At 36.4% G+C, this 14,290-nt stretch overlaps 1 protein-coding gene across 1 annotated transcript; it reads right to left on the minus strand.

Moving 5' to 3' along the window:
• Positions 1–3,188: 3,188 nt before the first annotated feature.
• LOC133530008 (zinc finger protein ZFP2-like) lies at positions 3,189–13,297 on the minus strand. The gene is made up of 3 exons (XM_061867808.1): positions 13,177–13,297; positions 12,915–13,067; positions 3,189–6,156 (listed from the first exon to the last, which is right to left on the minus strand). Exons 2-3 carry the CDS (start codon positions 13,026–13,028, stop codon positions 4,096–4,098), a joined length of 2,175 nt encoding a protein of 724 aa, XP_061723792.1. The 5' UTR covers positions 13,029–13,067; positions 13,177–13,297; the 3' UTR covers positions 3,189–4,095.
• Between the last annotated feature and the right edge of the window lie 993 nt (positions 13,298–14,290).

The raw sequence follows: 14,290 nt of genomic DNA on the forward strand, positions 1-14,290 counted from the left end.
ATCCGTTCACGATGCGTATTCAGACAGAGATTTTATACTGGTTCCTGTCGGACTGTGCTGTGACTGGCCCGTGCCGTGCACAGGGCTATAGCCGCGAAAATCGAAGTTCGTCAATTGCGGGCATTTTTCTTTGTCACTACAATTACGACTTAGTGAGAGTAAAAAAGAAAGATCCCCGCAATTTGCGAATTTCGGTTTTCGCGGTAGGCCCCCAGCACATGCAGTAACTACGGGAACGTCATTCAGTTCGGTACCAACGACAAAATTATTATTTCCACAGCATCGTCTCACGTTATCAATTATATTTTTTTAGTTTATTCAGAAACCAAACAGTCACATAAACACATTAAAAGGCAATAAAAAAGGAAAGGGGAAAGGAAAGGGAGACAGAGGGGACTGCAATAACTACAGAGGAATATCACTTTTAAGCGTTGCTGGGAAAGCTTTAGCAAAAGTGGTTCTGAAAAGGTTAGAGATATTAGCCGATCGAGTTTATCCAGAATCACAATGCGGCTTCAGAGCTGGAAGGTCTACAATGGACATGATATTCTCGTTAAGGCAGGTACAGGAAAAGTACCGTGAACAACAGGTGCCTCTCTATACCGCTTTTGTAGACCTCAAGAAAGCCTTTGACACGGTCAATCGCGAGGGGCTCTACAGGGTACTTGAACACGCTGGTTGCCCAAACATTACATATACATACTTCCATGACAACATGCGTGGTGCTGTGGTATTTGACGGGCAGGAATCTGGACTGTTTAATGTAAATCGAGGTGTAAAACAGGGATGCGTTCTTGCTCCCACCCTTTTTGGTATTTTCTTTTCTGTTCTCCACATGGTGGCCTTTAAAGACCGTGACATCGGAGTTCATCTGCATACAAGGAAAGACGGGCACCTCTTCAACATCCGTCTGTTAAAATCAAAGAAAAACAGATGCCACCTGCTGGCCAGAGAGCTCCTATATGCAGATGATGCTGCTTTGGTCGCTAACACAGAGTATGGGCTCCAAGAACTGCTAAAAAAAATTATGGGGCTGTATCTCCTAAGCCGTGCGTCGTAGCGCAAAAATAATGAAATTTTTGCTCTCCTTTGGAACCCTGAAATAATATTTAACAAACACAAAAAGAAAAAAGAACACAAAAAAGACAAAAAAAGCAAAATGGCAGAATTTAGCTTATAGGTTTTTTATTTATGGTTGAATGCCAAGACGTGGCATAATTTGCCGTTGAAAAACAAAAGAAAGTTGCCTTACAGACCTAGGTGTGTAAGGCTGTAAGTATGGAATTCCTTTACATATCCTCTTCACTCGTCGCACCTGATATGTAGTATTTCCGGGCCTAATTTGAAGTAAGTCATGTCAACATTTCATTACAAGTTTGAGAAAATAACTTTTTCATCACACTTGCTCGAAAAAGTTCTTATTTCATGCAGGTGTACTGAAGGACAAAGCCCTATTTTGTTCCCGCGGGAGTTATGGATTGTGAAAAAAAAAGCTATAACTCCCTAGTGATTTATAGCTTTTTTTTTAATTATGTCACTTTTTCATACAAACCAAGTAGCATAAATGAGTTTTACTATTAAAATACTGACGGTTATAATTTAATATTTTTGTTTATGTTTAAAATTAAATAATTTTATTAATTTAACAGCCGTTTAAAATATTTTTACATAAGTATTAATCGTGGCTGAATGCCAGATAGGTCTGTGCCCTCGATGCTAACCTGTCAAGAAATTACAAAATGGCGGACGAATGTTTGATATGTCACCGTATTTAAGAATTATTTCGTTTAAATTTTAGTTTTTTCTTCGCAAGTGTGATGAAAAACATTGTGTAACTCCGGAGGAAGGATATTGCAAACTCGGGTCTTTAATTCCCTCCAGTCTGCGGCTGTCGGGAATAATCACCCTCGTATCCATAATTTCACTTACTACCCTCGTTGCACAATGTACTATTCTGGAGCCTGACGTCGGGCCTGATAAAGTGTGGATGTGATTGGCAATTTATTATGCTAATGTAGTGTACAACTAATAATTATATTCCAATTAATACTGGCGGTGGCTTTTAAAATCAAATTTGTTTCAATTAAATTACTGATAAGATTAAAATTATACTGTTAAGTAATAAACACGAACTTATAAATGGATTTTATTTTAACCAATTATAAATTAAATCGTAATATTTCTGACTTATTAACTACCTACAAAATTTGTATAATAATTTTACTTTTTTAATTTAAAATTGTAGCATGCAGCGCCATCTAGCGCTAAGTAGTAGAACAAATGGTTAGTGCCATCTTGTGTTGAATAGGCAAACTACACGTAATATGCATAATTATTGTCTATTTGAAATTGCGATAAATTTTAAATTCGTGGTGTTATTGACTAGCATACGATCAGGGAAGTTATTAAAAAATTGGATAACGGATTAATAAATAACCTAATTATGTCACGGCATTGGCTTACATTTGTCACCATGCCTGTCACGTTCTAACAAGTATGTAAGCGCGAAAGTGACAAAGGATAAAATTGAACCATGCTGCCACCGCTGGACTGGTGAGATGTAGAGTCGGACCAAGCTAAGTTGGCAGCGATTTTGATAACCGAGATGGTGCAAGTGTTAAGTAAACGTCGTAATTTCATAGCAGTCTGACGTTTAGAATAACACTTGCACCGTCTGGGCTTTAAAAATCGATGCCAATTTAGCTTTGTCTTACTCTAGTTTCGTTTAAAAGGAGCTTAGCACGATTGGAAATGAGAATAGATGGCGCTGCAATCGTTCTAAAAACAAAAATGCGTGAGTGTATGGTGCTGTGAGACACTCGGTTGGTACCAAGTTAGGAAAGGAAGCGGACTAATTCATGTTCATGGAACGAAGTTAAGCAAGGGTCTTGACGGAAAAACTAACTTTTTTTCGCCTAGCCCCCATCTGCCAAGTCCGTACCGTACAATAAGGAATTTAATTTCAAAAATCTTACTAGCGTAATACAAATAACCCATTCAGTTAATCACACGTTGTCGTTTTGCCTCTACGAAGCATTTCGGCTGCATATCGGGAAATCCATGTTATCGGCTACAAGTGAAGAATGTGATAAATAAACTACAGACTTCTGTCATTATTGGTAGGTTTTTAAACACATTTAAATTTTATTTTATTTCCCTTACAATGTCTGATAAAAATGAAAATAAAATATTGTTGAAATAATTTATTTCAGACTAAAAATAAAGTGAAACAAACTCCAATCTTACAGTAGCCTATTAACATTTTGTCATATGTGATTCTTTCTCATATTTAACAGGGTAATAAATAACTTACTGTTAAATATGTGTATTTGACCATGCTGTTGTTGTTTGTTGTTGTTTTTTGTTGTTATATGCCCATGTTGTTTACAAAGTCACATAGGATCATAATCCAGATGTACTTTTTGTCATTGACTAATAACGATACCGACCGATATTACCGATACATACGACATAAAAAACAAAACATTTTTGCCAATGACGCTTTACACACATTTTAAATTATACAAGACTACGACGACTTCTACGATAAAATCACAGACTCAATATGTAAGAAAAATGCTTGTTCTGAAGTTTAATAACATTACTACTATTGATAAGAAAAATTAAATAATAGGGTTAGTCTGTCGAATTAATTTAAAAATAGATGGCGCCAGCATAGGTTTTACCTGACAATTCTACGAATAGTATCAAATTCTAGTTTTTTTGGATGCCTTTCAGCCACACTGGCGCCATCTATAAAAATCTTTCACAGTTGTTGCCCATTTGATGGGCAGAACGTTTGCCATGTGTATGCATTTTTTCTTTCTGTACAGCGAACTAAAAAATATCCTGGAGTTCACAAAAACAAATTAAAATACGATTCACGTTACCGTGGTGCACAACTTAAATTGTAACAAACTAAAAATATACATACAATGTTCAATCTTGCAGATCTTAAAATTAGTTTGACAAGTCTTCTATAGCCTATGATTACTGTTTTGAGATGCATCCCATGACTAATTACATTAAGGAAAAACTTGCATCTATTTAGTACATTTTTACAAGAAATACACGTAAAATTACTTAAGTTTCAAATCAGTACTTGTTCCAAGGAACATTTTGTATTGCATGCTTCTTTAACTTATGCTTCTTCAAATATTTGGAATCGATGAAGGCTTCTCCACACAAAGTGCATATGTAAGGTCTCTCTCCAGTATGTGTTCTGAGATGGACTACTAAATTCCCTTTAAGTGCGAAGAATTTCATACAAACAGAACAGCCAAACTTCTTCTCTCGAGTATGAGTCAGTTGATGTGTTCTCAAGTGCGTTTTGGTTTTGAATCGGAGCGAACAGAGATGGCAGGGGAATGGTCGTTCATTCGTATGCACTCTTTCATGCATCACCAACATAGCTTGACTAGCACAGCTTTTCCCACAGATCCCACACTCAAATCTCTTTGAATTCTTAAGTTTTATAGTTTTATGAGTCAATATGTGGCTCTGCATGTCTTTCTTAGATGTAAGGACTTCACCACACTCTGAACATAACAGCTCATTTGGATCCACCAAATGGACACTATCAATATGTTGCTCTAAAGCGGACTCTACAGAAAACATTTTTTTACACAAAGCACACGCATAACCTAGAAGTTTGCCTAGATTAGTAGTTATCTCATGTTTAGCTGTTTTCATCAGTTCGTCTCTGACTTTTCTTACTTTAGATTTCGTGCACTCATTCGATTCTTTATGAGTTGCCAGCTCTGATTTGCTGGGGAATGTTTCTTCACATTCATTACATGAAAATGGATTGATATGAGTCAGTCTGTGAGTCTGCATGGTTATTTTTTGGTGGAACCTCTTAAAGCAGATATCACATTCAAATTGCCTTATACCACTATGGATCATCATGTGCCGTTTTAAATTGTTTGGATTGGCGAATGTTTTTAGGCAAACATTGCAGCGGGGCTTGATGTTATTGTGTCCATATTTTATGTGCTGTGTTAAAGCATTTCTTCTGATAAGTTGGTTGCAGAATGGGCACATGACGAGCAACCCTGTGACGTTGTGAAGCAAAGTGTGACCGGTTAGTATCTCAGCCGACTCAAAACCTTTGCCACAGAGATTGCAGACATGCTCTTCGGTAGCAGTGTGTGTGTATTGATGCTTTTCATAGTCTGCTAAATCTTCAAATTGTTCTCCGCAATCACAGAGGAAGCTTCCATCCTCTTGCTGCAGGACAGTAGCTATCTGGCCATCATCAGCATATTCTATCACTAGCTCAGAGCCCTCACACTTCAGTATTTGGAATTGTGATGAATCATCTCCCTCACAGAAAATCACCTCCTCCTCTTGGGACATGGCTTCACCATCGTCATGTCCGTCCAACTGGGCTTCAGTTAAAAATGCTACATTATCTTTGAGCAGGATGGTTCCATCATTACTGCTAGCAGCAATAATTTTGATGAAGCTGTTCTTACCTATATTTTTGGTTAACCCTCCGCCAATTTCCCCTGTGATAGCATCTACGAGGTCCGTGACATTGTCTTGAGAGTCTTCAACATCTGCATCCATCATGGTGAAATTATGTTCATCCTGCGTTTCATCCTGGTTTTCATCTTCTACATCATTTTCAAATTGGACTTGTTCATTTTCTTGACTCTCTTCCTCATTTTCGAGTATGGTAGCTGGCACATTGGTAGGGACTTTGGTGTCAGACATGAGAAAGTGGTTCATTTCAAACTGCTGCTCATTTATGCTTTCCTCATTTTTATCCCCTACGGTTACCTCCGCATGGTCCATGAGCTCCTGTTTGATATTAGCAATAGCGGTCTCATCACTTTCATTTTGATCTTTATCTTTAGGATCATCAATGACAAGCACATAGTAATAGTCATCGTCACTGTCAGTAGGTTCCTGTTTGATGATAGCCTCTAGTTGTTTTTCAGGGTTGTTAGCTATATCATCTTGGTCCTGTCCATTACCTTCTATCTCATCTACTGCTTGGCTTTCTTGTGCAGCCTGAGTGAGTAGGGCTTCTAGTTGTAGTTTGAGTTCGGACTCCATCCTGATGCATTGCTTCCGGAACTGGTAGGCAGAGCTGAGGGTCTCGTAGCACTGGCCGCACAGCTTCTGCGGCAGCCCATCATCCGTGTTCACCTGGAATTATATAATAATACCTAATTAGCTAAGTTTAGCCATAGAGAAATAAGTAAGCTTATTGATCGCCGGGACTCGCCAGTGTTGAAGAGGTAGATTGGGCTCCATGCCCTTACATAACATTATTATAATTGTTTTTTTTTTATTATTTCTATGCTATACACTAACACTAGTTTCTACGTTTTTTTTTATGTTTTTATGTACATTACTAACAAAATATGGATCCTTGGTCTGAAATAAAGATTATACTAATAATATGTAAGAACGTTTCTATTTTATTCTTATATACCTTTTTTTACAGTCTAGCTTATTGTATTTTAATGTGATATTATTCTTATATACCTTTTTTTACAGTCTAGCTTATTGTATTTTAATGTGATATTGTAAATTTGTAATTTATGATATGGGTACATTGCCTGAAATAAATATTATAATTTACTAAATGTGATGTGACACCAACTGACAATTATCCCTGTATGCACTATAGCAATGCACCCAAGGATAAGCCCCGGTTAGTGTAGGGCTATTGTAAAAAAGGGACAAAAAGAAACAGGGCTATTGGGTTCAAATACTAGTGGCCTGGTAACAGACTATGACGAAGACTATTGCACCTGCCCTAATCATATGTTAAAAAACATGAAAAAAAAAGTGGGCAGGTGGTCACTCGCCAACTCACAATATGGGTCCCGAAAACGGCCGCTCGCACGGAGCGACAAGGGGACAACATTGCGTGGGTGGCTCAGGGTGTGGAGAGGTGTGCGTTATTATTATTAATATAATAATAATAACGACTAAAGGGACTGAGGGAGCAGCAGGATTTAGAGACCTAGGGCCCCAAGGCACTTGGTATGGCACCTAGCATTTAGGCCCCCCCCCCTTCTCCATCTCAAAACTATCACTAGGTTGCCTAGGCCCCTAGGCTCGGGCCTTGTGGGCCTAGGCAGAAATACCAAGTTTTACAATGGGGGCTCAGTCTCCTTAGTTAACATACCTTCATTATGTAAAACGTTCAGGTTAATAACCTGTTGTATGGAGTGAACACTCTAAGCTTACTCTCTATAGTTTTGCCAAGTCTGGTGAAAAATACAAAGTCACAACTATGTTTTGTCTTGTATTCATTCTACATATCGTCAGGGATAGTGCAATACCACGCAACTAACAAAGTCGTAAAGAGTTCGAAATTCAAACAATGTACAAGGTAATTGGACCTCACTGCATTTGTTAGTTACGCGGTATTGCACTATCCCCGACGATATACAGTACCAGCCAATAATATCTCTTCAAGTGGCATATGTCGTTTTTGAGTTATTGGAATTTTGATTTTATTTCAATTAATCAAATTTGAAATTTAAATGACATAATCCGTCAGAAGTTGACGGCCTACCACTCCAAGGGATATGTGTTTCTTCATAAGAGCAAGAATAGAGTAAACAATATAGGTTGCTTTGTAGATTGCATATGTTACTAATTATTTTATACAAATATATGATGAAGACTGCAATGAAATAATGTGAGTTACAATAGGAGACTCAGCATATTACTAAAATAGGTTCTAGTAACAAAATGAAATTGACTACATATTAAATAAAAAAACTGAAAAAAAAACCATTACATGACACCAATTTTTCTCATCGCTCGCACAATGGATTACTTTGAGATTATCTAAAGTAGTCTGCCGTCCTATCCCTAAAACCTATCTAACCCACAAATTATAGTTTTGAGATATGGGCAAAAAACGTTCAAACCAATATCTCTAGAAAATGTGTACATTTATTCGGGATTTCTTTTATGCAAAAATTAAAACTAAATTTATGCTTACTGTTTTTGAAAACCATTTTCTCAAATATTATTTTATTAATTAGAAAATCACAATTCTGTGTTTTAGTATTGCAAATAATTACTAAAATATGTACGATATTACTCCTAAAACACCGTTAAGTATACTTTAGCCGTTCTTTAGAATTGAATAATATATAAAAAATATCTAAATAACGGCCAAAGTCAATTTACGTGTTTATAGTATCGTAATTGTGAATTGTGTAATAAACAAAACATAGCTTAATAACCGCAAAGGTACTGAACAATTTTATAGTATTGTATCTGTTAAAATATTACCTAGAAAACATTCATAATACACACGTTATTGGATTGTGACCGTTTTTTAGCTATGTAATGACCCTACATATTGAAGTAATATTTATGCGTTCCTATTCTAAAACCCCGTTAAATGACGAATGCTCACTAGGTTTAAGTCGTGGAAATATTTGCATTTTTTTTTATAAAATCACGTTGATCAGTATTATACTACTAAGTTTATAGAGTTACTTATTGTTAAATGAATAAATCACACCTGTATCGTATATGTATTTATTTGCATTCAAAAATAAAATTAAAAACGTAAAAAATACTGACAAATCAGTCTTCAGCTTTGTACAATTTAACGCGAAGGAGTAAAAACGAAAATTGTGTCAGTCTCAAATATTTGTTAGATGTAGGCGTAGATTACTAACCATTGTAAGGTAGGTATCAGGTGATCCATGTAAGGCCCAGTACCTAATAAAGACCATTTTTGAAAATGCGCCCCCCGCGCTTTGATTGCCAGTTCAAAAACCTAGTAAGGCTAAATGACCACACAAAAATCTATTAGTTCTCAGATTCCTACTAGTTTTTTATATGGGATTTGTGACTTCCTGAGTTTTACGATGGTAAAAGGTAACTCAACATGCTACTTACTAGGTTTAGAGGCATCGAAATCTGTAGTAATTATGCCGAATTTGGAGCAGTTGTCTCTGTAATCGGTGAGGACTTACTAGTTGGATACACATAAGATAAAAAACGAATTTACAGAAATGTGTTACCTACTTTAGCATCTGCCTTTAACATCCTTCGCATAAATAGAAAGCTAAGTGTCATGCATTACGGAATCACTGCAGTACAATATGCGGAGATCAAAGGCTTCAAATTCATAATTTTGTTGAATTTGGGGACCATCAGTTTGGTAGTTTCTTAAGTTACTTGGAGTTGGAACCATCAAAAAGGTGAATTAATGACTTCTTTGGTCTCGACTCCCTTAATCTGGACTTCTTTTCTTCTGAAAAATTTTCTCGGTAAGTAGGATATCCTAAACTTTCCTTCTAATGCATCAACCTAACTTTTTTCAAATACTTCAACTTCTGACTATCCTTCTTCCTCCCTTGATCAATTCACTGATAGTGCCCTTAGAAAGGACGTAATGTTCATCTCGTCTAATGCCGTTGGAGTCGACAATCTGAGCCAAAACTCTAATTGACCTTATTGATCATATCATCATATGTATTTCTTCTTATATTTTCCCGTCGCTTTAATAAGATACCGCTATTACTTATTCCTTTGCTAAAAAGTCCAATTCCTCCTTCTTCTTAGACTACCGCTCTATTTATTTCCATTTCTTCCTTTCCTCTCTAAAGTTCTTGAGTGTCTTTTGTACATCAACAGGTTACTGTTTTGAATAGACATGCGCTCACAAATCCATATAAACCAAACCCGGTTACCCCACATGGCACTGCACTTCACCGCTCTTGTAAAAATTACTGCATAAATACGTGCAAATATGGTATATCAGGGTGTTATCGTTCTTGGATTTCGGTAATGCTTTCAACACGAGTGACTTCGACATCTTACTAGGCATATTGCGTTCTCTTAATGTATCTCCTGTGATAGATATCTAGTTCCATAGTTATTAAGTAGGGCGTCAACATCATATAAAGGTGGATTCCTCTTGATCTTCATTTTTCTTGCACAGAACGGCGCAGCGTGTTGTTTCCTGTTTTATTTCATAACTGTATAAACTCTAACAAATTATATTTTCTTCTTCTATCACTTTAAACATACCGTCAAGGCTCTTTTACTCATCTAACATAGACTATCTGCAACATGAACACGAACACTAATTTAGAAAGCATTTTGATTTGGACTTACACGTTACGGTCTCAAGGTAAATCCACTGAAATTCAAGTTATAGTGATAGGTACAGGGTTGATTTTAATACTCTACTGGCCATTGTTTTTAACTGTACCTATTTAGATTCCCTTCTCTCTAGGTCTGCTAAATCTAAGCCTGTATTCTGAAAATCGTATAACGCATAAAAGAAATAACAATTATAAATTATTCCTTATTTCATTACTTATTTATGTAGTCTAAAAGATGTGTAGGAAAATACAAATTCTAAGATAGTTAAAATCTAATCTTAGTGTGCCTAAATCCTTAATATAAAGAGATATTTAACACTTACATTCGCATACCGGACATTTTTGACATAAACATGCATCCATTACTCACCAACGAAAACAGACAACTTACTGCGCGCGCGCCGCATTGAAAAACTGTCTGTCCTACGTAATAAAATTTAAGGGAATATTTAATTTAATTTAATCATTTATTTCGGATAACAAGACCCATACATTATTTATTACACAATATAATAATAAAAACAGAAACATTTAAAAATTAATAATAATAATAAATAAAAAAGTCATTAAGTAATACAATAAATTAAATTAACCTAAGTCTTATAACTAAAATAGCCCATCAACACCTCTATTGCTCAATTTGTTCATGTGCATAGCGTTCCACTTTGCAACTATTGGACAATCTAAACTGTCAATAACAGTGTTCAGAAGGCTGTTGGGGCTGACTCTAACACGGCGCATCAGGGAGGCCACTCTCTTACGCATTATGGCTTGAAAGCTATCTACGTGAGCTTCCGCAAACATCCCCGACGCACTGCAAAATCGAGGCAACCCCAAGAACACCCTGAAACCGTTATTATACTGGATGCGTAAGGCATTGAGAGATTTCTGCGTACACTTGACCCACAGGCTGCATGTATAAAAAGACTGACAAAATGCCCTAAAAAGAGTTATTTTGACACTCTTCGTGCAACGTGCAAACCTGCGAGCCAACATGTTGCTTCTCACCGCCAATGCCCTACGCTCACGCTCCACGTCAAGATCGTCAGAGAGGTCCTCGGTGACCCAGTGCCCCAGATACTTAAACTGAGTGACATTTTTTAACTCAGTTCCTCCCAGTTTTAGTGGTGGTATGAACTTCGGTTTTTTTGAACCCGCCTTAAACACGAGTAACTCACTTTTCTTGGAGTTGTATCTGAGACCGTGGGTCTCCGCGTACCTCTCACAGATTCCTATCAATATCTCCAGGGCTCCGATCGATGGGCTCAGCAAAGCCATGTCATCAGCGTAGCTTATATTGTTCATTATTTTGCCACCAACTGAGCACCCAATGCCGGCTCCGGTGAGCTCCTCGATCAGGCTATTGATATATAGATTGAAAAGCCGCGGAGACGTCAAACCTCCCTGCCTCACGCCGCATTCCAACCTGTACTCCTCTGAGTATGCACCGGCCCATCTCACACTGTTATTCTGATTTTGGTACCAATATTTCATGATGTAGATCAACTCTCTGGGTGCAGTAGACTCCCTCAAGAGCTTATCCCATAAGATATTGTACGAAACAAGGTCGAATGCCTTCGACAAGTCCAAAAAACATGCGTATATCGGCGTATTTCGCGTAGTATAGTATTGAACCGTGTGCTAATATGTTTTATACTTAGCGGGGTTTTAGCGTAGCATTGTTAGTTGGCCATGTTTAACTGTTGTATTATTATTCTTTTTCTCAAACATAATTACCCGTTAAGAAAACTAAATAGGTTTTAGTGGTGTATTTGTAATATGGATCGCAATAAAAGTCTTTTAAACACACAGTTAAAGAACGTTAGCCATGTTTAAGCGTAGTAACTGTTTTTTTTTGTGTAGTATTTATTATAAAAAAGTGTACGTGATAAAACATAATAATAGGGTTAAATGGCTTTAATGGAAATTTATAAAGTTTTTCCAAGTAAATGTGTTTTAGCTTTGTATGTTGTAAAAGATTAATTAAAATAAACAACTGGCTAAGCGCTTTTATATTACTTATAGAAGAATAATGTGGGTTTGCGATTTTATAGTATCGAGAAGTAGCATATTATAATGCAGTTAGCGTGTTAGGTTGAGTCTGTATCTCCGTAACTACAAATGATAAAAATATGATTCCAAGACCAGTCGATAGAGATTTTTTTCCTGTCTTAGAATATTCATCCAAACGAAAACTGGTAATATGCAGCTTTGATAGGTTTTAGTGATAGGACGGCAGTAGTGAGGTGGAAATCAATAACAAATATAAAAAAAAATCTACCACTAAAACGTGGAGGTGATAATAATATAATAATGACAGATTATAATTTCATTTTGGACAGGCAGCTGATGCTGTTATTTCTAAATCGCAGTTCACTTAGCACGAGATCACTGTTTTGGATAATTTGACAAAACACAAAGTACCATATTTTAAGGCAGTGCCTTATTGTAAACCTACAAATTAACCTTTGGCTAAAAAACCGATTAAATACGTATGTGCTAAGAGACCTAGCGTCGTAGGATATGAAATTCAAAAGTTTGAAGGTATAGCAAAACAGTAATATCTATATGAGAATTAACATGAAATTAGGGATAACTTACCTCAATTTTAATTTATAGAGCACGTATTTTGATATTACGCGAAAAACACGACATTTTAAGCACACATAAATGACACATTTCAAACTGACATGCTTCGAAGTAGGTATGAAGGTTATATTCAATTTAGAATTTGCAATTATGAAAATTAACCTATTCATACTAATTGATACCACTAATTTAACAACGATACTCTATAAAATCAACACATACCTCGATTGTAGTGATTTCTAAAAATTTCTCTTTCACATTTTTCTGATTATCGAAAAGTGACACTTCAGATTCTGGCGACAGGCAGCAACGACACAAACTAGACCACGTATCCATCTCAAAACGTCGTATACATAATCAATCCACCAGGAAAACCTGGAAAAAATACGTAAATACGATATGAATCCATTGTTTTGACAGATAAACTGTGTACGAGTAATCAGAGAGCACAATGGTATCCAAAGAGTAAAAATTATCTACGGACCTCACCCATAAATACGATCTATGCCTCGAAATTATAGACAAGAAGAGCGTCAGTCGTGCAAGATGGCGGCAGAATGTCGGCGGAAGTTAATGCACTATCTAGTGGCCGCTTTGAGAACTAATTTTGTTCAAGTAGCGCGTTTATATCATTCCGTTACTTATGTTGGTAGAACGCTTGTGTAGTTGTTTTCTAGAGCAATAAAAGATGGCGCTAGTGTATATGTATGTTGTGTATATATAGAATCAAGTAGAATGGTGGTCCAATGTATGAATGTAATAACTAATAAACACCAATTGTTTATTCCACGAGACTGTAATGTCAGTTACCAATTCTTTCGTGTGTTCTTAACTAAGCAAAATTAAGTGTCTGTATGTCTGGCGTAGCCCTACTACAGGCAGATATCTGGATACTTAAATTTGCTTAATTAATGTAAGAACACACGAAAGAATTGGCAACTGACGTTACAGTCTCGTGGAATTACCCAATTTACAAGTTTTGTAACAAAAAACCCCCCCGACCCCGCCCGACGTTGTTTATCAAACGAAAGAGCATGAAGAGACGTTTCTAAATTTTTAGATTATTGGAAAACATGAGGCTAAAAGGTAAGAGTGTAGTATATTTCTAGAATTGTCTAATAATGCTCTTTCATTTGATACCCCACACGATAGGTTTTGAAAAAAAAAATTCAAATCCCATATAAAAAATTGATGATGTCATTACTATTATTATTAACGTTATTGACGTTATTAGGTACGTAGCTTAGATAAACTAACAAAATCTATGGATTGTAAAGATCTAAATGATTATTTAATTTAATTTTAATTACTCCCCCCTAAGGGGGGATTTTTAGGAACTAGTGGAAAAATCAAATGTTTTGGTCTAAAGTACCTGTGTACCAAAAATCGTCGATGTAGATATGTATGCGGCAAAGTAGCTTTTTTCCGTTGTAGCACATCCACTATAAGTGCTAGTTTAGTTTATTAATTAAGTAGCCAATTTAATTGCCTTAGGGGCATGCCCTAGCGATTATTAGAACGAATTGAAGGTCAAATGGAAGTCGTTTCAATTTGTAGATAAGTTTAGCCTGCGGGACTAGTACGTTTAACCCTGGAGG

The sequence above is a fragment of the Cydia pomonella genome, chromosome 22 (assembly GCF_033807575.1).
Source record: "Cydia pomonella isolate Wapato2018A chromosome 22, ilCydPomo1, whole genome shotgun sequence".
Taxonomy (NCBI): domain Eukaryota; kingdom Metazoa; phylum Arthropoda; class Insecta; order Lepidoptera; family Tortricidae; genus Cydia; species Cydia pomonella.

What these genes read in the sequence shown, in the direction of transcription:
- LOC133530008 (XM_061867808.1), bottom strand. Translation starts at nt 13,028, where the DNA reads ATGGATACGTGGTCTAGTTTGTGTCGTTGCTGCCTGTCGCCAGAATCT. An exon ending in TAGAAATCACTACAATCGAG is followed by an intron (nt 6,157 to 12,914) that starts GTATGTGTTGAT and finishes ATATAATTCCAG; the next exon opens with GTGAACACGGATGATGGGCT.